This window comes from Mustela putorius, unplaced genomic scaffold (assembly GCF_011764305.1).
Source record: "Mustela putorius furo isolate JIRA1106 unplaced genomic scaffold, ASM1176430v1.1 tig00000997_pilon_pilon_pilon, whole genome shotgun sequence".
NCBI lineage: Eukaryota > Metazoa > Chordata > Mammalia > Carnivora > Mustelidae > Mustela > Mustela putorius.
The window spans coordinates 3,159,285-3,181,752 of NW_025421527.1; the positions used below are offsets into that span (position 1 = coordinate 3,159,285).

The 22,468-nt window shown below is 44.6% G+C and overlaps 1 protein-coding gene across 3 annotated transcripts; it reads right to left on the reverse strand.

Moving 5' to 3' along the window:
* Nucleotides 1–12,175: 12,175 nt before the first annotated feature.
* Nucleotides 12,176–15,854, reverse strand: LOC101687791 (T-cell surface glycoprotein CD1b-like). Of its 3 annotated transcripts, none has more exons than XM_045086622.1 (6): nucleotides 15,424–15,854; nucleotides 14,962–15,228; nucleotides 14,012–14,290; nucleotides 13,523–13,801; nucleotides 13,101–13,194; nucleotides 12,176–12,466 (listed from the first exon to the last, which is right to left on the reverse strand). In XM_045086622.1, exons 1-6 carry the CDS (start codon nucleotides 15,536–15,538, stop codon nucleotides 12,445–12,447), a joined length of 1,056 nt encoding a protein of 351 aa, XP_044942557.1. In that variant the 5' UTR covers nucleotides 15,539–15,854; the 3' UTR covers nucleotides 12,176–12,444. The 3 variants fall into 3 exon arrangements, with proteins under 3 accessions (XP_044942557.1, XP_044942558.1, XP_044942556.1); XM_045086623.1 differs by having other exon boundaries at nucleotides 15,487–15,852; XM_045086621.1 differs by lacking the exon at nucleotides 15,424–15,854 and having other exon boundaries at nucleotides 14,962–15,400.
* Between the last annotated feature and the right edge of the window lie 6,614 nt (nucleotides 15,855–22,468).

The window sequence follows — 22,468 nt, forward strand, 5'->3', positions numbered from 1 at the left end:
AAATGTAAGGAGATGTTCCATCTGCTACTCCTGGAAACTCTGTAATCCTATGAGGACCTTCCTGTTCTTCCAGCAAAGATGTCTGATTAACAACTTTAATGATTTTGGAATAAACAATGTGAACTCAGCAAACTGTTCACAGAAAGCATAAAATAGCCTCAATTCTTACTACATCTACAGTCAGTAGCTGACCACAGTTTTGTGTAACAAAATCTCATCTTTGCCTCTGAAGGTTTTGCCCTTCCAGCCCAGCCTCAGGAAGAGCATGGACGGGAGCGCAGACTGCCCTAGACCGTCGCTTAACCAAGCCTTTCCTGAGCCTTCCTCCTCTGCTAGGTATCAGCAAATGCTTCATCTTCCAACTGCACACACAGTCAGCGCCTTCCTATGGCTAATTTCCAGGAGGTTTAGAATTCCGTTCCTTCCTCATCTAATTCTAAAGCTCAGTGACATTTTCTGCCTGAGCCTCATTCTTTCTCAAAGAGATTTCCCTAGATAACCATTTCATTCATGTGAAGAGAGGAAGCCGACGTTGTCACGGATAACTGCAGTAAAAGGACATGAAAAGGGTTCTGGCTCAGACCATGCCCCTTGCCATGTTTTTCCTTCAGGTCCCCCAAGAGCTCAGTGGTGATGCTGCCATGAACTCACGAATGTGTCCCCGTACCTCCCACTTTTTGAAAACCTGTGTGAGAGGTCCTCGGCCCCGTCATCCACAGTCACCACCTGTCATGTCTGAGAGCAGTGGTGGCCGTTGACATGAACTGGACCCACGTGTCCTGAAGAACAGCACACTCTGAGGTCCTCACAGTGCCTAAGTCCATGAAAATCCCTGTCTTTCTCCGCACTTCCAGTTGCATTTTATTGATGTGGCTTAAGAAGTTTTCAGTTATGCTCACCACGTCTTACAGCAGTGCTCTGTAAAAGAACTATCTGCATGATGGAGATGTTCTATTCTGTACTGCCTAGTACGCCATTTAATTTAATTTTTAACTTAATTTAATTTAGTTTTAGGAAGTGCAGTTTTAGTGTCTAAAGTACAAGTAATAATTTGCAGTCTTTATCTACATCTCTATGGCTTCCTACAATTCAAATGTGCTCACCCACAGATGAACCAGACCTTCGCCTCACATCTGGAGTCCCAAAGACTGACGCTGTTCAGCCCAGACTGGAGCCCCTGACAGCTGGGCATGGTCGTGCTTCCTTTAGGGAGTCTGGAGGACTACGCTTCTCCATCCACGCTGCCAACTTCATGATATCTTATATTCTATGGCTAACCTTGACTAGCCCTTCATCCCCTGCACTACGAGTCAAGCGGTGTGAAGATGGAGCAGCCATTGGGGAAGGTTGGTTTCTCACAACCCATGTGCTGGTTCTCTCCATCTGGGAGACCTGACCCTTTTCAGCAGGTTCATGAACAGGTCCAAAGACAAAATATTTGAATAACAGGTTTGATGCTGAATTTCAGCCTGTGTATTGTTATTCCAATTAATTCATCATGTTGTCCATCTATTTCTAATTTAAATTTTTCTTTCTATTGCTCATACTCCAGGAACTTTTTTCTCAGCTGTTCCTAGTTTCTGTCCTAGAGCATGTATGTTCTCAGAGCAAGTGCTGTTTCATGAGGCACACACTTGTGTAGGTCATCTTAACAGTTAACAGACTTTAAGAACTCTGAACTCTGCCCTTCTTAGGTTTTTCTTAGGACTTTACTAGGACTTCTAAAGAAATGTTTTATTTCAGAATAATTTCAGATTTAATGAAAAGGTGCAAAGATGGTATGGAGATGTCTTTGACCTGGTTTTCCCTAAAATTAACATCTTACATAACTGTGGCAAATTTGCTGAAACTAAGAAATGAACCTTAATATAATTATCATGAAGTAAAGGGCAGATTTACTTGGATTTCACCAGGTTTTCCACTACTTTCTATTTTCTGTTCCAAGTTTCAACCCAGGGAATTATGCTGTATTCAGTGACACATTTCAGTTTTTTCAGTCTTGCCTTGTTTCCATGACTTTGATTTGGAAGTGTAATGGTCATATTTGTAGAATTTCCCTCACTTTGGGGATGTCTGATGTTTTTCTCGTGACCAGTTTTGGGTTGTGGGTTTGAAGGAAGAATACTATGGAGGCGGCATGCCCTTCTCTTCAGACCATCTGAGGTGCCTGTGCTATCAACATGACTTGTGACTGGTGATAATCACCTTGATCATTTGGCTAAGGACATCTGCCAGGTTTTTACACTGTAAATTTATTCTTTTACCTGTCCACACTCTGTCCGTTGGAAGTGAGTCCAGCCCACACTCGAGGGCAGGTAATCAAGCCCTATCTCCTGGAAAGGAAATATTTACATAGATAATTTGGAATTCTTCTGGAAGGAAGATGAATGCCTCTTGTCCCATTTAAGATATTATTCATCATTTATTATATTTGTGGGGTTTGTGCATATTTATTTTATATGTTGGATTTTACTACATTTTTAAGAATTACTATCACCCCTACCCCTGCCCATGTCCATGACCATTTCTGTCTCTGCTATCCATTGCCTTAACTTTTCCTTGTAAACTAGCTCCCCAAGTTGAGAGCAATTAAACTCTAAAATTGTCTTTACTCCTATTCTGAAACTATATGAAAAGTGTTGTAAGTTCTTCTTTCCCCCAAGAGTCACTTTAAAAAAAAAAAAAAAAAGAATTGAAACAAGAGTATTATTGGGATGTCTTGCTCTATGTGGATGTAACAAACAAATTGCACAATTCTAGGAGTTACAGCATCCACATGTGAAATGAGAACAACTATATTACATTCCTCATGGGGTTATTTTAAGGATGAAACAAAGAATGTGAAACACACATACACACACACACACACACACAAAAAAAAAAAAACTTAAAAATTATTAGGAATGGGATGCCTGTATGACTCTGTTGGTTAAGCCCCTGACTTTTGGTTTTGGCTCAGGTCATGATCTTCAGGGTCATGAGCTGGAGCTCCACATCAGGCTTCCTGCTTAGTGGGGAGTCTGCTTAAGGCTCGCTCTCTCTCTTTGTCTCCTTCTGTTCCTTCCCCCTCTAAAAAAAAATAAATAAGTAAAATCTTTAAAAAAAAAAATATTAAGACCATCATCATCATCATCATCCTCACCATCACCACCACCATCAACACCACCACCACCACCATCATCACCATCATCATCATCACCATCAACACCACCAACACCACCACCACCACCACCACCATCATCATCATCATCATCATCACCATTACCACCAACATCATCATTGATGATCTCTGCAGCTTGAGAAAACAACAATGTCTTCCCTGAATGTGCTAATGTCATGGGTCAATCCATTTCTATCTGCCTCCCTGATTACTAAATCTTTATACTTTCAAGGTCATGGTCCTAACCAATTTTATTGATTTCTAAAATAACACTGGTAGTGATTAGTTACATTGTTTAGGGTAAATCATCCTGCTAAGAACAGCTGGCAAAATTAGATTTTGAAAAATATCATCTATTTAAAGACATTAGAGACCTCTCCAGGCTGTGAGGAATGGAAAGTCCATGATCCAGGAAAAGAAAGAAGTCCTGAGAATTGAAAGCCAGCATTTGGAATCTTTTTTTTTTTTTTTTTTCTCTGATAAGTCCCTGCCAATCCCAAGAGTGGCACCCGAGAGGCCAAGAAGTTGAACAGAAACTTCTACAGAACCAAGGGACTAAAGGAGACAAATACTGGAATTTGGTGCCTAATTGAAAGAAAAGCCCTGGTAAGCAGCGTGGGGCTCCAGGTTGAGACCTGAGAAGATTCCATTCTAAAACCCTCTACTGTAGTACTGCCAGTGAGTCAGAAATAGAAAAAAATAGAACAGACTTCACAGAGATTGAAATCCACACTTGAGGAATTGCAATTCCTTGTTCAAATAGGGTCAGCTGACACTGCTAAGCCCCAACACTGACTGCCACGGTGAGCGCTGCAAAGGGCAAATAAACAATAATGAATGTAAATAAATTTAACTCTGAATTGATTTAAAATGTTAACTTTGTTCTGTGAAATAAATTAAAATATATGGCAACTGCAGCATGTAAATCAGGAGAATAGATGAAGTAAAAGTGTTTTAGGGTCATCACACTGGCACAAAGTGATAAAATACTAACTTGTAATACATTTGATAAGCTTCAGAGGGATGCAAATGTTTCTTGAATGACCAGTAAAAGAATTATAAAGGACCATGAAGCCAACGAGCTTACATAGGGAGAGAATATAATTAAAAAATACTTAATCCAAAAGTGGGCAGGGAGTCAGGGAGGGAAAGAATATAAAAGGGACTGGAAAAGAGGGAGGCAGGAGTAAGTGGGTGTGTGTTAAATTTAAACCCCAAGTTTCAGTAGTTATCCTGAAATAAGTAGACCAACTAAAAGATAAGGATTCTCCAACTGAACAGAACACAGCTATATCAGATCATGTTCATAAGAGAAACACCATGTGTGTCAGTAAGCAGAAGATTTGAAAACTTCAACCAATGGGAAAGACACGCTATGGCAACAGGAGTCACAAGGAAGCAGGTGCAAGGCTAGCACTGAGGGATGACAAACTAACCACACAGGTGAGGCTGTAAAGGAGGAAACGCTTCTCAGAGAAGATGGGACATTTGTAAACTTGTACACATCTAGGCCTTTAGTCTCAAAATTATAAAGCAAACCCTGATGAAAAGGAAAACATATTTTTAAAAAGAAAATATTTTTCAAATGTATAATAGTGGTGGATATTTTTTGAAGTGTACTTTTCTGAATGATAGAAAAAGCAAATCAGCAAGTATGTATAAGACTCACACAACACACTTAATGAAGAAGACTCGGCTGATACATTTAGAACTCAACACTTATCAATAGAAAAATACATATTCTTTTCAAGTGCACATGTATCATTTACTCAGATGACTGTATAAAGAAAATGTGGTGTATACATACAACAGAGTATTATTCAGCCTTAAAAGAAAGAATCGTGCCATTTGGGAACTTAGAAGACATTATACAGAATGGAATCAGCTCCTCACAGAAGGACAAAAACTGCAAGACCCCACGTACATGAAGCACCTAAAATCATCAAAGCCCACAGAAGCAGAGAACAGAATGGTAGGGCTGAGGAGTTAGGGAGATTGGGAATTGTTTTTTAACGTATTTGAAGTTTCTGTCAGGCAGGATGAATAAGTCTTCCTGATCTGTTGTATTTAGTGCCTAGAGTTAACAATATGGAATTGTGCACTTGAAAATACACTGAGAAGATAGATCCCATGTTAAGTGTTGTTTTTGTTGTTTTGTTTTTAAATGTATTTTAAAATAATATTAATTTTTAATAAATTAAAAATAAATATTCAATTTCTTGCTTTAAAAAGATGTAGATATTAAATGTCTGTGATTTTTATGTATCAATGATACGTCAGTGAAGTGAAAAAAATGACAACACGTTCATGAATTTATGTGAATTAATTTCAAAAGTTTAAAACCACACAAAATGTTTTTTTGGAGATGTGGAATTAAACTAAAAAAAATCAAAGACGAAAGCAGAACCAGAAATTATTCCATGTCTAGAAACTCAGAAATACCAATTCCAGATAACTAATGTTGATGAGAAAATGTATTGAACTGACAAATTCAATGCCGCTTATCAAACTTTCTGATATGCAGCAACATCCCTGCTTAAAGGGAATATTTATTTATTTATTTTTATTTATTTTTTTTAAATCATTTTGTCTTTATTTCTTTGAAAGAGAGAGAGAGGGTGACAAGGGAAGGACGGGGGGAGAGGGAGAGAGAGACTCTTAAGGAGGCCCGTGCTCAGCATGGAGCCCCACGCAGAGTTTGATCCAAGACCTTGAGATCATGACCTGAGCTGATATCAAGAGTCAGACACTCAACTGCCTGAGCCCTCCAGGTGTCCCTAAGAGGAATTTTTAGGCTTAGAAAGACATAGAAGAAAATAATGACTGAATATAAATTGCTTATGCATCTACATTAAGAAGTTAGAAGTAACATTATGATTTATAATAAAAAATATGTACTTGGTCCCCATTTCTGGCATGGAGCTCCTAAAACCCTCGAACTTCCTAAGTGTTAAGAGTAATTTTTATGCTAATGAAGTGACTTTTAGATTGCACCTAAGAATGGGGCCTTGTTTAGGTTAGGAGCCAGCCCTGTGATTGGAGGATTGGAACTTTCAGTCCCACTGCCCCAGATCCTAGGAGAGGGAAGAGAGGCTAGAGGTTTAATCAGTTGTGAATGGCCAGTGATTTAATCAGCCATGTTTTTATGTAATGAAGCCTCTATAAGACTCAGAAAGACTGGTTTGGGGTGTTTCCAGGTTGGGGAACACAGGCAGACTTAGGGGAATGGTACACTCGGGAAGACATGGAAGAAGCTTCAGGGTCTTTTCCACACTTTGCCCTGTTCATCTCTGTCACCTGGCTACTCCTGAGTGATATTCTTTTGCAATAAATTGATGATCTAGTAAAATCAGATGTTTATCTGAGTTCTTTGAGCCACTCCAGCAAATGGATCAAACCCAAGGAAGAAGTCATGGGACCTCCCGTCTATAGCTGGATGGTCAGACACACAGGTGACCACCTAAACTTGCAACTGGCATCTCAAGTGTGATGCACAGTTTCAGAAGGGCTGAAAGTCTGATGGGTGGGATCTGATGCTCCCTCCAGATAGATACAATTGCATTGGGTTGTTGTAGGACATCCCAATGGTGTCAGAAACTTTCTTGGGGTTTGTGTATGGGAAACCCCCTCGTGCACACACTGGAATTTGTTGATTACAACAGGTTAAATACAAAGAAAATGCCTCATTTTATGGAGCTTCATTTTACTGGGCTTTGCAGATAGTGCATATTTTACAAATAAAGGGGGTTTTGGAATCTTGCATTGAGCAAGTCCATCAGCTCATTTTTCCAACAGCATTTGCTCATTTGGTGTCTGTGTCACAGTTTGTAATTCTTGCAATATTTCAAAAACATTTTCACTGCTATTATATTTAAAGTGTTGGAATCTCATGATAAAATTCAAATGGATGAGGAGTTGCTTCTTATGGATGAGCAAAGAAAATGTCTTCTTGAGCTGGAATTCACTCCTAGTAAGGATGCTGTGAAGATTCTTGAAATGACAACAAAGGACTTAGAATATTTCATAAACTTGTTCTATAAAGGAGTGGCAGGGTTTCAGAGGGTTGACTCCAATTTTGTAAGAAGTGCTACTGTGGGTAAAATTCTACCAAACAGCATAACATACTTACTACAGAGAAACCTTTGTGAAAGGAAGAGTCACTAGTGCAGCAAGCTGCACTGTTGTCTAATTTAAGAAATTGTCACAGCCACTGCCGCCTCCAGTAACCACCAACCTGATCAATCAGCAGCCCCCAACATGAAGGCAGACCCTCCACCAGCAAAAAGATTACTACTTGCTTAAAGTTTAGAGGATGATTAGATTTTTTAACCATGAAATATTTTCAATTAAGATAAGTACATTTAAAAAAAACAAAAGATAAGTACATTTTTTTGACATAATGCTTCTGTGTACTTATTAGACTATAGTGCAGTACAAATGAAACTTCCATATGCACTGGGAAATGAAAACATTTGTTTGACTCACTTTATTATATTTGCTTCATTGTGGTGGTCTGGAAGTAAACCCACAGTATCTCTGGGTTATGTTTGCAGAAGGAGGGAAATAATAAAATGAAACGCTCGTAGAGAGAACCAGAGAGGCCAAAAGTTACTTTTTGAAAACTTTATAAAATTGATGAGCCCCTGTGAAAATGAGAAACAGAAAGAACAAACCAAAGAGAGAACAAATTTCCAGGATCTTGTAAAAAGATGATAATGACAATAAGGACATTATGAACAAGCTGATAAGCAACTGGACATTGGAACAACTTGGATAAATCTTACTTACCAAACCTAACACAAAAAGAAATGGACAATTCGAGTAAGCCTATACATATTTTTAGAAATTAGCAGTTAAATTTAAAATCCTTCCCACACCAAAACAAACAAACAAAAACAAAGTATTAGACTTCAATGATAGATTTTGCCAAATATTTAGGGGGGGGGGAGAAAAACTACAAAACTTCCCTGAGAATAGATACAAAGAAAGATTTTCCAAATCATTTTATGAAGCAAAAAGTCCTGACAAGGAAATTATTCTAAAAAATGAATAAAATATTCAAACTGAATCCATATACATACATTATAACAAGATAGTTCATAGAAACATCATTTTCATTTATCATTTGAAAATCAATAAGTGTGATTCCTCACATTCAGGAGAAAAAAGATATAAAACATTTTGTCATTTCAAGAAATGCAGAATAAGCACCTAATAAATTTCAACAACTATCCATAATAGTAAGGAATATAAAAAGTTTTTATCAAATTTGAAAAAGTGCTTAATCTGATTTTTTAAAAGTGAACATGAAGCACACAGCAATTATTATAACTAATATTAACTCCTGAATAATTCCTGTCGGATATAAGTAAAAAGATGGGGGGCACCTGGGTGGTGCATTCTGTTAAGCATCTGACTCTTGGTTTTAGCTCAGGTCATGGGATTGAGCCCCACATCTGACACCATGCTGAGTTGGAATTGTCACTCCCCTGTCTCTCTGCCTCCCTGACCACTGTTCTTGTTCTCTCTCTCTCAAATAAATAAATAAATCTTAAAAAAAAAAAAAAAGATGAGAATGTCAGCTGTCAATAATTCTATTCACCAGTGTACTGGAGGTCACAGCCAGTGTAATTGGGCAAGAAAATGCAAGAGAAGATCGAAGGATTGGAAAAAAAAAACAATTGAAATTTTCATATTTCGTGATGTCAGGAGATTATGTATAGAAAATCCAAAGGATCTCCAGATAAAATATTAAACTTAATAAGTTAATTTAACATGAGTACTAGAAGCAAAGTGAAAATATTTTAAACATATCTTTATATACTAGCAGAAATTGCACAGACATGGACACATGCACACTCCCTCAAAAAGAGTTGGAAAGCCCTTGTATTTGAGAGTGAGGATCTATTTCTGAAGGTCATTCATTCAGAGGTCATAATTAAATCATGGGTGCATTAAGGTTTTCCAGGAGGACAATCAGAGGAAAATCATAAGCCCAACAAACCACGTTGGAGGGATGATTTGGAGAAGGGAGGAGACAGGGAGAGTAAATAAAAGGTAGAAGAAAAAAATGAAGGAGCTATTGCAAGACATCAGAGATCATAGGACTATCAGAATTTTTTTTATTAAATTGATTTATTTATTTTCAGAAAAACAGTATTCATTATTTTTTCACCACACCCAGTGCTCCATGCAATCTGTGCCCTCTATAATACCCACCACCTGGTACCCCAACCTCCCACCCCCCTGCCACTTCAAACCCCTCAGATTGTTTTTCAGAGTCCATAGTCTCTCATGATTCACCTCCCCTTCCAATTTACCCCAACTCCCTTCTCCTCTCTAACACCCCTTGTCCTCCATGACATTTGTTATGCTCCACAAATAAGTGAAACCATATGATAATTGACTCTCTTTGCTTGACTTATTTCACTCAGCATAATCTCTTCCAGTCCCATCCATGTTGCTACAAAAGTTGGGTATTCATCCTTTCTGATGGAGGCATAATACTCCATAGTATATATGGACCACATCTTCCTTATCCATTTGTCCGTTGAAGGGCATCTTGGTTCTTTCCATAGTTTGGTGACCGTGGCCATTGCTGCTATAAACATTGGGGTACAGATGGCTCTTCTTTTCACTACATGTGTATCTTTGGGGTAGATACCCAGGAGTGCAATTTCAGGGTCATAGGGAAGTTCTATTTTTAATTTCTTGAGGAATCTCCACACTGTTCTCCAAAGAGGCTGCACAAACTTGCATTCCCACCAACAGTGTAAGAGGGTTCCCCTTTCTCCACATCCTCTCCAACACATATTGTTTCCTGTTTTGTTAATTTTGGCCATTCTAACTGGTGTCAGGTGATATCTCAATGTGGTTTTAATTCGAATCTCCCTGAGGGCTAGTGATGATGAACATTTTTTCATGTGTGATAGCCATTTGTATGTCTTGATTGGAGAAGTGTCTGTTCATATCTTCTGCCCATTTTTTGATATGTTTGCCTGTTTTGTGTGTGTTGAGTTTGAGGAGTTCATTATAGATCCTGGATATCAACCTTTTGTCTGTACTGTCATTTGCAAATATCTTCTCCCATTCCATGGGTTGCCTCTTTTTTAAGCAACTGAAGTTCCAGCCCCACTGATTCAAAAGGAAAAATGAAACTTGTTAGATTCCAATAACTAAGATACTCAGAAAAGGACAGTCTGCAGGTATAGCTTGATCTGACCTTTGGCCCTGTATTCCATCATTCTGTTTTATTTGTGAACTCCATTCCTGGGTCAGCTTTGCTTTTGGAACAAAACTCTATAGCAAAGTTTTGAATTTTGAAGGCATATGATGCCATCCAAAAAGAGAGCCCCTCCTTCCTCCACCACCAAATGGAAACTCAGGCTCTAGTTGGATTGGACCAAATTAGGTCACATACACACTATGAACCAGTTATTCTAACTAAGCAGAGGGATTAAATTATGTTCATTATCTTAGACCATGATTCTCATCTGGAGTCCATTTTGCCCCATAGGAGACATTTGACAATGTCTGAAGACGCATTTAGTTGTTAGAACTGGGGAAGTGTTACTGGCATCTAGTGGGTAGAGGCCAGAGATGCTGCTCAAAATCCTATAGCACACAGGACAACCCTCCCTAACAGAGAAGTTTCCGGCCCAAAATGTCAATAGTACAATGCTGAGAAATCTTTAGAGAAGCGTTTCTCAAACTTATTTGTACATCAGAACGAGCAGAAAGGTTTCTTAAAATACAGATTTCTGGTTCCAATTCCTGCATTTCCTGATTCAAGAGGTCTAGGGTAGGCCTGAAGACTTCTGTTGCTAGCAAGCTTATAGGTACTATTCCTGCTGCTAATTCATCGTCCACACTCCAAAAATCACACTCACTGGGGCCCCAGGTGATAGCTAAGGGTGCCTCGCTCTAAGGTAAGGTGCAGTGTAATGCGTCCTGAGAGTCACCAGCTGTGCTAACAGAGAAGAGAGGAAGCAACATATTTCTCCAAACCTTCTCCAATCCTAAAGTTCACATTCTCCTAGAATGGGAAAATTGCTTCCAATACTTTGGCTTCTCCAAAGTCTCTGCTTATTCTGACCTCCCTTCCCAAATTTCTATAAAAAATACACTCAAAGTTTCCCCCTTCTTCCTCCTCCTGCTGTTTTAATAAAAATGAGTTTGAATTTTTTTTAATGGGGCTCCTAAAAAACTATGGAAGAGGCAAAAGAATGATGAAACATCAATGTAAATCAAATATGACTGAATTGGTACAGCACAGATATATTTTTTAAATCCCTCTGAGTCTTTCACGGGAGTATTTAACCCCCTGCTCTGTTACCTGCTCTCCTCCACCCCACTTCTGCTCCTAACTGGAACATGGGAAGCAGGGGCCCATCCAGAAGAAGAAGCTTGGCAGCTGGACTGTGGTCACAGCGAGGACTCGAGAGATTTTCTCTAGGACGCTTCAGGGCAGAAAGGAGTAGAGCATGGTATTTTTTTTGTAATTGAGAAATATCTTAGAAAGAGGGAAATTGAGAATATCAACCACGGGGTTGGGGAGAAGAAAAGCTATAAACTTTGAAAAAAAAAAAGCCCATCAACATGGCAATTACATCAACTCAGACCATTTTCAGTGAGCAAATGCTCATGCACAGAAGAGCTCTTGCCAGAGATCCACCTGGACCAAGCTCTTCTCTCAAGGAACTCACAAGTAAAGGGAGAAAGTCAGAAGTAGCTCAACGCCATGGGTACAGAGTGAAGTAGATCTCTGCGTGATGCCACGCTTCCACTGTAGCACTAAGGAAGGCTTCCTGGGGGAAGAAGCATCTCAGCTGTGCCTCCAGGGTTAGAAAGTCATTGAAGCAGAGACAGAGACATTGAAGCAAGCATGCTTGGCAGCTCTGCAAATACAACCATCGCGGCATGATTATCACTAGCTTACTTTGACAAAGGACATTTCAGCAGAAGCAGAACAAAAAAAGCTTTAAAACAGAAAACCAAAGAGACATCACCCGCAAGTTGTATACCATATTCCATTTATTCTAAGACACATTCTTTTCCATATCTCACATGTAGATCAGGGCAACCATACTATTGATACTATCTCATAACAAATGGACGGTTTTCTATTACTTTTCTGCTAGATGTAAGTAGTGATTTATCTTGCATCCTATGGGAGCTCGATGTGATCAAATAGCAGGATTGTTTGATGAAATAGGAGGCTGATGGCTTGAGCTTCTAGGCTTCTGGGTGCTTCTTCCAGATGGAAGAGGAGTCATGACAAGGGTTCATGAGATACTCTGATATGACCTGTGAAGAACACAAACAAAAAATATCTCTACAGAATAGACACTTGTGGTGCCATGTTCACAGTGACATTTTTCACAAAGAGCCAAAACACGGAATTAACCCCAGGCATCCATCAATGGATGAATGATAAACAGTGTGTGGTTTTGGTGTAAAGGAATGCCATTACTCAGCCTTGAGAAGGAAGGAAATTGTGACATGTGGGACAACATGGATGAACCATGAGGACTTTGTGCTGAGAGAAGTAAGCCAGTCAAAAAAGACAACTCCTAAAGGTTTCAATTATATGAAGTCTCCAGAGTCATCAAATTCCTAGAGACAGAGCATAGCATGGTGGGTGCTGAGGCCTGGGGAGCAGGGACGGTGGAGGCGTTGTTCAATGTGTATAGACTTTTAGTTTTTCAAGATGAAAAGAGCTCTAGAAATCGGTTGCACAAAATGTGAATGTACATCATACTTCTAACCTATGCATGTGAAGATGGTTTACCACAATTTAAACGATAGATTTGATGTAAGGAAGATGGGACTGGGAAGAAAGGGAGAGTCTGGTGGAGAGACTGAGGCTAAGGTGTTGTGATTGATGCAATGGTTGAAGGAACCGATAGGCAGACAAAAAAGATGAGAAACAAAAACTCACCAGCGTCTCAAAAACCCACAGAGAAAACCAATCAAAAGGATCAAGAGGGGCACTACTATTGCCAATGATATCAAGCCAATGGAGATGGGGTTTCCTGAAAATTGGGAAGGACACAGGATGTCACTTCAAAACCCATTCTCTGAATCTTCTGGCCTTCCTTTTCCTACCTGATGGTCACCTACTCTTGAGTATGCCCCCTCTGTCCCTCCACCCCTGTCTAGCCCTCCTCCCCTCTCCCCTTCCCCCCCCCTTTTCTCCCTCCCCCTCCCCCTCCATTCCTCCATCCTTCTCCCTTCCCTCTATCCCTCCTCTTGTCCCTCCCCAGCCCCCTCTCATGGGTCAAGCCCACCTGTGGCCAGTGTCTCCTTCTATGCTTGAGGACCATCTCCCCCATGCCCAGCTGGGCCCCAGCTCTTTCTCACCCCAGTGGAGGACGATGTCCTGGCCTCCCAGACTGCTGTGTCTCACTCGGCAGGACAGACCGGCCGCCTCCCGGGCCACCACGTCCAGGGTCACTCGGAGATACCACGTCCCATCCGCGTGGGGCAGGACGTCGCCTCGCCGGGTGCCCCGCTGCTCCTGCTCACCCCGCATCCACATCACCCACACGGGCTTCGGGTAGAAGCCGGAGACGTGGCACACCAGCAGCAGACGGCCGGGACTGGGAGGGCGGCTGGCGGACAGCCAGGCCTCTGGCTTCACTGAGGCAGAAAGGAGCAGGGAGAGTATCAGATTATGACTCCACTCTAGAGGACAGGGATTTGGAAACTTAGAAGTCTGGACAGTGACCCCTTCTCCTCCTTTGGAAACCAGAGTATTGATTAAGTCCCTCTCTTCATAGGTACCTCCTCTTCAATTTAAGGAAAATGGTGGGAAGTGAAAGGGAAAAGCCTTGGGGGAATGGGACTAACCTTTTCTCTGCAGTTCTGTCTTCCCTGCATCGAGGACACCCAGGAGATACCGAGGGCATGTTTCAAAGAGGAGCTTCTCGCCAATGTCCCGGATGCCTTTGTACTGACTAACGAGCTCACAGATGCGCTGTGCCCTGCTGCCACCCTCTGGGGCGGGCACACAGGAGTAATTCTTGAGGCTCACGAAGTCCAGTCCTCCCAGAGCCCCCCGCACGAAGCTCTCGGTGCCCCCGCCGGGATGCAGCTGACAGCCGGCTATGCCCTGGATCTCAAAGGGGTCTGGCACAAGGAAAGTGGACAGTTACTAAGAAGCAAAGAAGAAAGAGATGAGGGGGAAAACCTGGGATTTGGGATTTGAGTGACGCAAAAGGTCTGAGGCATGACATGATGAGCCCCAAATCTCATCACAGCAATCTGAGAGTTTTCAGGAAGCTGAGAACCAGGGAGAGGCACATGTGCAGGTCACTAATGATAGAGAAGGAGGTGAGATGATGTATGAGGTCAGAGGGGAGACGGGGCTGGGTGTGGAGGCTGGGGGCCAGCCGTCCAGGGTCAGTAAGAGGAATGCACTGGAAAGAGGGCCAGGCAGGAGGCTCCAAGAGAGGGATTGCAGGAGGAGGTCGCTCAGGCATTGGGGAAGACAAGTGGGGCTTCTTGCTTGGGGTTTGAGAGAAGCAAGTTACCCAAGAGCCAACCCGGAGCTGTGACAAAGGGTCACCTTCACCTGGCAGAGCAGAGGGTGAGCAGCAGGACCAGCCTGGAATGCTCCGTGGGGGTGTGGGGTCAGGGGTACAACTTCTCCAGAGAAGTGTGTGCGTGCAGCTGGGTGATGCAGGAAGTGTGTGTGTGTCGGTGGGAGGAGGGGGAGAGGGGGGATCAGAGGGAGTCGTAGCCTGAAGCAGGGGAGAGGAAAGTCCGTGAGAGCCCCCGCGTCAGGGGACTGGACTCACACTGCATCTGGAACTCGGAGGCGTGGTCCTGCACTTCCAGGACGAACCCGCTGAGGTAGACCTGGATGATCTCCTCCACCTCCGCCACCTCTTCATCACTGAAGTTCCCCTTGGACCAGGACTTCAGGAAGATGGCCCTGTCCGCGGCGCTGTCCCAGCCGTGAATCTGCACGTCGCCCACCCAGCCCGAGCCCTGGGTCTGGGCCCAGCTGCTGTTGGCGAAGGACGAGATCTGGATGGCCTGGTAAGAAGTGGGCCCCTGAAAGGCTGTGGGGAGTGGAAGCGTGAGAAACGTGAGGAGAAAGGGAGAAGCGGGGGACGATGAGAGGACGGACACTGGGAAGATCCAGAGAAAAGGGGCCCAGGGTCTGAAGAGCAACAGAGCCCAAGACATTGGTCCCCAGGGCCTCAGGCCCCCTCCCCCGGTCTGGAGGGTGGTGGGCCGGGCTGGCGAAGCCTGACCTTCCGGGGCTTTATGTGGACCCCGTCCCCGAGCTGGTGTGGCCTGTTGCCCACTTTCCTCACCGCCACGGCCCGGGCAGAGAACCACGGGCAGCACCAGCAGCAGGAGCAGCATCTCCCGGAGACTCTCGGAGCCGCTGCTGGTCTCAGGCTTCAGCAGCTCGGCTCAGAGCTCGACAGGGACTTCCTCTTCAGCTGGCAGGTCTCCAGGTCTGAGATTTGGGCTTTGAGCGAAGCAAGCTATACACACGCCAGCCAGGGGAGGAGGGCTGCACTCCAACAGCCCCGGGCCTCCCACTCGCCTCTCGTTTCCACTCCAGCCCGACTGTGACTCTGACGTTTTTATCTCCCTGGCCTTCCGCTGCTTCCCCACCCTCAGTTCCTTCGTACTTACTATCTTGGAAGCACCGCGGCGACACTGACAGGTCACCCACTGACAGGTCAGCAGCCCACTCCTGTCCTTCCACCCCCCGAAAGAAGAGGGTCACGTCGGCAGCTCCCGGAGCTCACGCTGACCCGGAAGGAAGTTTAGGTTTATCCATCCAGCTCAGACTTTTCCCAGTCTCTCCGCACTGGCCCTCTGTCGTCCCCAGTCCCCGTGTCCTCAGGGTCCCTGTTGTCCCTGTTCCTCATGTCATGCCCCTGCCCCATCCCTCTCATCCACGTTCACATGGTGGGGGAGTGTATGTTGACCGTCGCTCACAGGAAGGCAAGGTGTTGCAGACACCACCCACTGCCGTGTACACTGCAACAAAACTGAGCTTCTACCACAGTCATTTGTGACAGTGAAAGTGACATTTTCTACTGGCATATGGTCTTCTTTTCAGTAGCTCTCTAGCTTTGGAGCTTGGAGTAACAAATCTTTTTGAGGCCCGGAGAACCTAGGGCGTCAAAGATAGATTTCTCTAGAAGGTTCACAAGCAATAGAGTCTCTCTCCAACCTCGATCTGCATTTTGGCCTTTCTGACACCAAATGAAAGATCCTGAGGTGACCAAGGAGCTTGTCACTTCTCACCAAAAGTTTAGAGGTGTTTGTCCTAAGATGCCATCCTGTCTTCTCTGAGAATGCCCTTGGCACGTTGTAACAATATATAGAGCATTGCTGAGTGGACTATTAGGTCCCTAATCAATGTTAGCTGTAAAGAGAATCCTTGGATTTTCTCCAATCGGGAAGAAATGACAAATTTGCATAGATCTACATATCATCTAGCAGAAGGTGGTAGTAACATCCAAGCACAGGGGCCTTCACCAAGATGATCCATTTACGTAGATAAAAAATGCAAAATGAGGGGCACCTGGGTGGCTCAGTGGTTTGGGCTGCTGCCTTCGGCTCGGGTCAGGATCTCGGGGTCCTGGGATCAAGCCCCGCATCGGGCTCTCTGCTCCGCGGGAAGCCTGCTTCCCTCTCTCTCTCTCTCTCTGCCTGCCTCTCTGCCTACTTGTGATCTCTGTCTGTCAAATAAATAAATAAAATATTTTTTTTTTAAAAAAATGCAAAATGAGGATTTTAACGATCTCTATGCCTGGAAATGAATGGCTCACGATATTAAGAGTGGCCTTTATCCAAGACTGATCGCAACATATGTGAGCCAGGGCAATATTCCGGGAATCCAATTCCTCTTATAAGCTCATTCGCTTTTTGGGTCACAGCCAGTGACAGCAGAGGCTTAATATTATTTACCGTCGACATTGTCATTTTTCTTTTCTCTGCGAGCCTTGAGCCTGAGTAGAGCACCCAAGACTCTGCTGGGTGTGCTGTTGGTTCGCTGGCATGCACAGGTGTTAAAACTTAGTGGTGTGTGAGCACAGTGAGCAGACGGGTTCTCCCGCAGGACAGATCCTCCCCTGAGAGCCACGGGGCAGCACGGGGAGGCAGGGCAGCTGGGCTGGGAAAGGATGCTGCTGCATCCCGTGAGCGCCTGCCCTCAGCATCCTGGTGCACACTCACGGGGAGCCTGAGAACTTCAGCCTCATTCCAGGGCCAGGCACCTAACAGGTGCTTCTGCCACCCCCCTCTCCTCCCCACTGTATGCTGCCCCTCTCACCCCCACCACCCCTGCTCCATGCAAACCAGACCTCAGGCGTCCCTGCAAGAGGTACACACAGAGCTTGGCTGTGACACAGCTTCTCCACACTCGGGCTATAAATTCTCCTCCCCAAATGGCCCGTGGCTCCCAAACAAAAGCCTGAGGGGACATGGATCTCTGGACACCCAGTGTCCTCCAGTCAGGAAGCTCAGATGACGGGGTCCTGCCTTTGCTGGTGAAAAGGAGAGAGAACAGGATTAACAGGTGAAAACTTACCTCTCAGTCCTCCAAGATCCCCACAATAGAAATATAACCCTCAAATTCTACGCCCAAAGCAAAGAAGATAAACATCTTGGAGCCAAACGTGAGATTTCTGCAGTCACTGTATTAGAAGGAAAAACGAATACATTTTTAAATTATGTGTTTATTTACTGGGGCATTTGGGTGGCTCAGTGGGTTAAGCCTGGGCCTTCGGCTCGGGTCGTGGTCTTGTTGGGTCCATTATCAAAGGAACGAGAATGAGACAAAGTGAAAGTCATGCAAAGCTTTATTCTATGCCAAGCATTAGAAGTCAGACTGACCGGCCAGGCCTGCCTCCAAAGAGAGTGGCAACCCCTCCGTCTTACAAGCTAGTTTTATAGGGCACAATCGCAGACCTCTACGTATGTGGCTGTGGCTGATTGGATGTTTCCACCATCTGGCCTTGTTTTGGGTGTGTGTTTTAGTAACGGTTACCCAGAACCGTTATCAGTAACTGCTGAGGCGTTTATCAAACAACAAAATGGCTACCTAGGCAACATGGAGTTCCTGTGGTTAAGTAGGCCCGGGCAGGCCCTAGGGGTTTAACAGGTTTTAATGTGGAATTGGCCCCAACAGTCTCAGGGCCCTGGGATCGAGTCCCGCATTGGGTTCTCTGCTCAGCAGGGAGCCTGCTTCCCCCTCCACCCTGGCTGCCTCTCTGCCTACTTGTGATCTCTCTCTCTCTCTCTGTCAAATAAATAAATAAAATCTTTAAAATAAAATGTGTGTTTATTTACTAACTTAAAATGAAAATAAACTGAATGTGTATTTTAAAAAATATAGTTGGGGGAAATTGGAAGGGGAGGTGAACCATGAGAGACTATGGACTCTGAAAAACAATCTGAGGGGTTTGAAGTGGTGGGGGGGGTGTGGGAGGTTGGGGTACCAGGTGGTGGGTATTACAGAGGGCATGTGTTGCATGGAGCACTGGGTGTGCTGAAAAAATAATGAATACTCTTCTGCTGAGAATAAATAAACAATAAATTTAAAAAAATAGTGATAATAGCGGCTTTGCAGCTGCCATTCTCTTTAATATTTGACTTGCTAGAAGGCAGCTATATTTTCATAACTGCTTCCAAATACCGTCTGATGCCATATGACATGCCTACAGTCTCTGGAGAACAACACACACTGAACCATCGTCGTGGTATTGTCATAAGAATGGTCTTGAACTCATGGAGCGTCTGGGCGGCGGTCAGGAGCTCCCCGGTACACCTTGACACCACCTGGCCTACATCTGGTATTTCTCCAGGGGATACGCAAAGGTATTCCACCTTCTTTATTGGTTAACGTATTTCTAAAAGGATATATTCTCCTAAATAACAAAGACAAAGAAGAATAAATGCTTGGTCTTTTCCGTTTATTTGCCAGTCTTCAAGAGAACGAACTGTTTGCTTAGCTTTCTGAGTGACCAATGAATTCCGTTTCCTGCTGCAAGTGCAGGGATGTCAGTGTATTTGAAATGCTTGGTTTATCCTCGCCAGTGCTTCTGCTGGGGCTCTACTTGTCCCATCTTCATTTGGGATCGTTTCCTTTTTTTTTTTTTAACCCCTGATATGCCCTGATATAATGTTATCAGTTATTTTTATTTATTTTTTATTTTTTTAAATATTTTATTTATTTATTTGACAGAAAGAGAGATCACAAGTAGGCAGAGAGGCAGGCAGAGAGAGAGAGGAGGAAGCAGGCTCCCCACTGAGCAGAGAGCCCGATGTGGGGTTCGATCCCAGGACCCTGAGATCATGACCTGAGCAAAAGGCAGAGGCTTAACCCACTGAGCCACCCAGGCGCTACTTATTTTTATTTTTTAACATCTTCATTTTATTTTATTTTTTGTAGTGTTCCAAAATTCATTGTTTGGGCACCACGCCCTGCGCTTCATGCAACCCGTGCCTTCCTTAGTACCCACCACTGGGCTCACCCACCTCCCCGTGCCTTCCTCTCCAAAACCCTCAGTTTGTTCCTCAGAGTCCACAGTCTCTCATGGCTCCTCTCCCTTTTTGATTTCCCCTAATTCACTTTTCTTTCCTTCTCTTAATGTCCTTCATGGACGGGACTGGAGGAGATGATGCTGAGTGAAATTAGTCAAACAGAGAAAGTCAATTATCATATGGTTTTGCTTACTTGTGGAGCATAAGGGATCCTTTCTAAGTCAGCCTGCTTCTGAATTCACAACACCCCTTCCTCGCTGAGCCCTCCTTCTGTTTGTGGGGCAGCAGAGCTGTTCCAGACTCCAGTAAGAGTGATGAGGGAAACAGAGGCAGAAGAAAAATTATTAAATTTCCTCACCTACAGACAAGCCCTTAAAACAGGCAGAGTGACTCTCCTCTAGGGACTCAACTACCCCCACCTTAAGGCTTTTCTAAGGGCAAAGGGCAGTCCTAGCCTGACCGACCCCCCCTCCCCCCAACAGGATCCTGTAAGTCTACATGAACAATTCCTTTAGGAAACTTGATCTCTAAACCTCCAAGAAAGTGTCGACAATCATTCCCAAGCATATGACCCATTGGTAGACATTTAAAGGACGTCACGAGATTTTATTACTGATAATAAATAACCTTTTCCCCAAACAATAGCTAGCCCCTCCAGGTCCTAGAAACCTTGCTTCCAAAATTCCTTAGAGACTTAGCCATCCCTAATCCCCTTCCCAATTTACAAGTATGTGATAGACCATCCCTCACATCCCTGGGGCAGCAGCTCTTCCTGCCCATGGGTTCTGTCCCCACGCTTTAATAAACCACTTTTTTGCACCAGAGATGTCTTAAGAATTCCTTCTTAGCCATAGGCTCCAGACCTTGTCCCACTGAACCTCACCCTATGTTCTAGAACTTCATCAGAAGCTCCCTGCCCCAAACTAGAATCAGGCATCTCCCCGCGGCTCTCTGGTCCCTTGTAATGGGAAAGTAAAGACCCAGCTTAGTCTTGGTTTCTGGGCTTTTTAAGCCGCGAACTTTTTTTTTTAAAGAATAAATACTGTGCAGAATCCCAGGTAGACGGAGAGGCCAGCCAACTTCAATAAGGCTGCAGAGAGCAGTTGGTGGCCACGGGGCTGCGCCAGTGGCTCCAGGGCAAGTCTGAGCACTAAGGGCAGCATCTGGGGGCCCAGTCACCCATCAGCGTCGGGTGGAAGCCAGACCAGCAAGACCATTGTGATGAGGGAATGCGGCAGGTGCAAGGACTGGGCCTCACTGTGTCCGGAAAAGTCCGCTGTCACAAGGCCACCTCTCCAGAAATTAAGCAAAGGCGCCTTGTTCCTCCTTTACGTACTGGAGACCATGTCCTTATCGAGGAGGATCATGGGGTCAGCAAGGCCCAGGCAGGCTCTCGGTTCATGTTGGCAGGTTGGGCACTGGTGTGGGCTGCAAGATGGCTGCAGACTCCTTGACAACCCAGTTGGACCCCCGAAACCACCTTGTCAGGCTGCCCAGGGATCTCTGCGTGTGTGACATCTGTGACCCCAGGAGCTGCTGAGTGTTGGTGCTAGGAAGGACCACGAGACGCTCTTGTCCTTGACACAGGCCTTTCCAGTCCACGTAAGTGGGAAGATGCCCTCGGGGACAGAGAGGACCCGTCGACACCCACAAGGAGCTCTCGCATCTTCGACACCTTCCACCGTCTCTTTTTGCTTGTTTTTGCTTACTTCTTTAGAATTTCTCAATCCTTCCAGGCTCGCAGGCTCTTAAGGTTTTATTAGCACAATGTCTGGAGGGGATGTTTCCCAATGCGGTGCCTACACCTTACCGTTCTGCCTTTCCTTCGTGCCGTTATCCATGGAACACGGAATCGCCCGCCCCCAGCACCCTCACCCCGGGTCCTGTGCGTGACGGTCCCGCGTGGGGGCTGCGACGCTGGGCGCCACTCCTGCCGCAAGCTGCCCACGGGGAGCACCACGCACATCGTTGCTCCCGCATTCCCCACGATATCACATTTATCCAGCGGCCACATTCCCCACGATATCACATTTATCCAGCGGCCACTACCGTAAATAACCTGGAGGGGCGGGGGTGTCTGTGACTCTTCAGAGCCCAGATTTCTGCTGACTACTAAAGCTTGAAGGGAGGGGTTAGTGGTTCTGTTTTTCCCCAAAATGAACTTAGCCATCATTTTAATGCAGAGGATTTAAAAAAGGCTCTCCACCGTTCTGTTCCAGGGCCTTTGGCTTTCATGGGAAGGGGGGCCCGTCAGCACACAGATTCTATTTTTGCGAAACCCTGGCTTGAGCCACTCCTTGCCTCACGGTGTTTGGGAGCAGCAGGACTTACCTTATTTCTCTGAAGACATAACATTTATGACATGTTCTCTGGTCGTTCCCTCCCACTCACCCACTCTGTGTCTGCTGTGACCCTCACGGTTCAGACCGAAATAGCCTGCACTTGGAGCCAATCACATTGTGCGAGGGGGCCTCTTAAAGTCGCTCTGTGGGCACCGAGCCCCGAGGAGTAAAGAAAGCTGCCAGTCCTGCTCCTACCACCTCCTTCTGGGTGATGCCATGACCTTTGCTGGCTCTTCTCTCACCTCTTGGTTCAGAAGCAAGAGGGAAAGCGGAGGTCCAAGAAGCCTGGCTTTGCTCACTGAGTGCCCTGATCCTACATGAATGGGCAGGACAGCTCAGCCTGGAGGTTAGGACTGAGCAGGACCAGCCCTGACTTTGTTTTTGTTTGTTTGTTTGTTTGTTTTAATTTTTATTTATTTATTTGACAGACAGAGATCACAAGTAG

What these genes read in the sequence shown, in the direction of transcription:
- LOC101687791 (XM_045086621.1), bottom strand. Translation starts at nt 15,355, where the DNA reads ATGTCTTGGGCTCTGTTGCTCTTCAGACCCTGGGCCCCTTTTCTCTGG. An exon ending in GGACATCGTCCTCCACTGGG is followed by an intron (nt 13,195 to 13,522) that starts GTGAGAAAGAGC and finishes CCCAATTTTCAG; the next exon opens with GAAACCCCATCTCCATTGGC. An exon ending in TGTGGGTTTTTGAGACGCTG is followed by an intron (nt 12,467 to 13,100) that starts GTGAGTTTTTGT and finishes TGTTCTTCACAG; the next exon opens with GTCATATCAGAGTATCTCAT.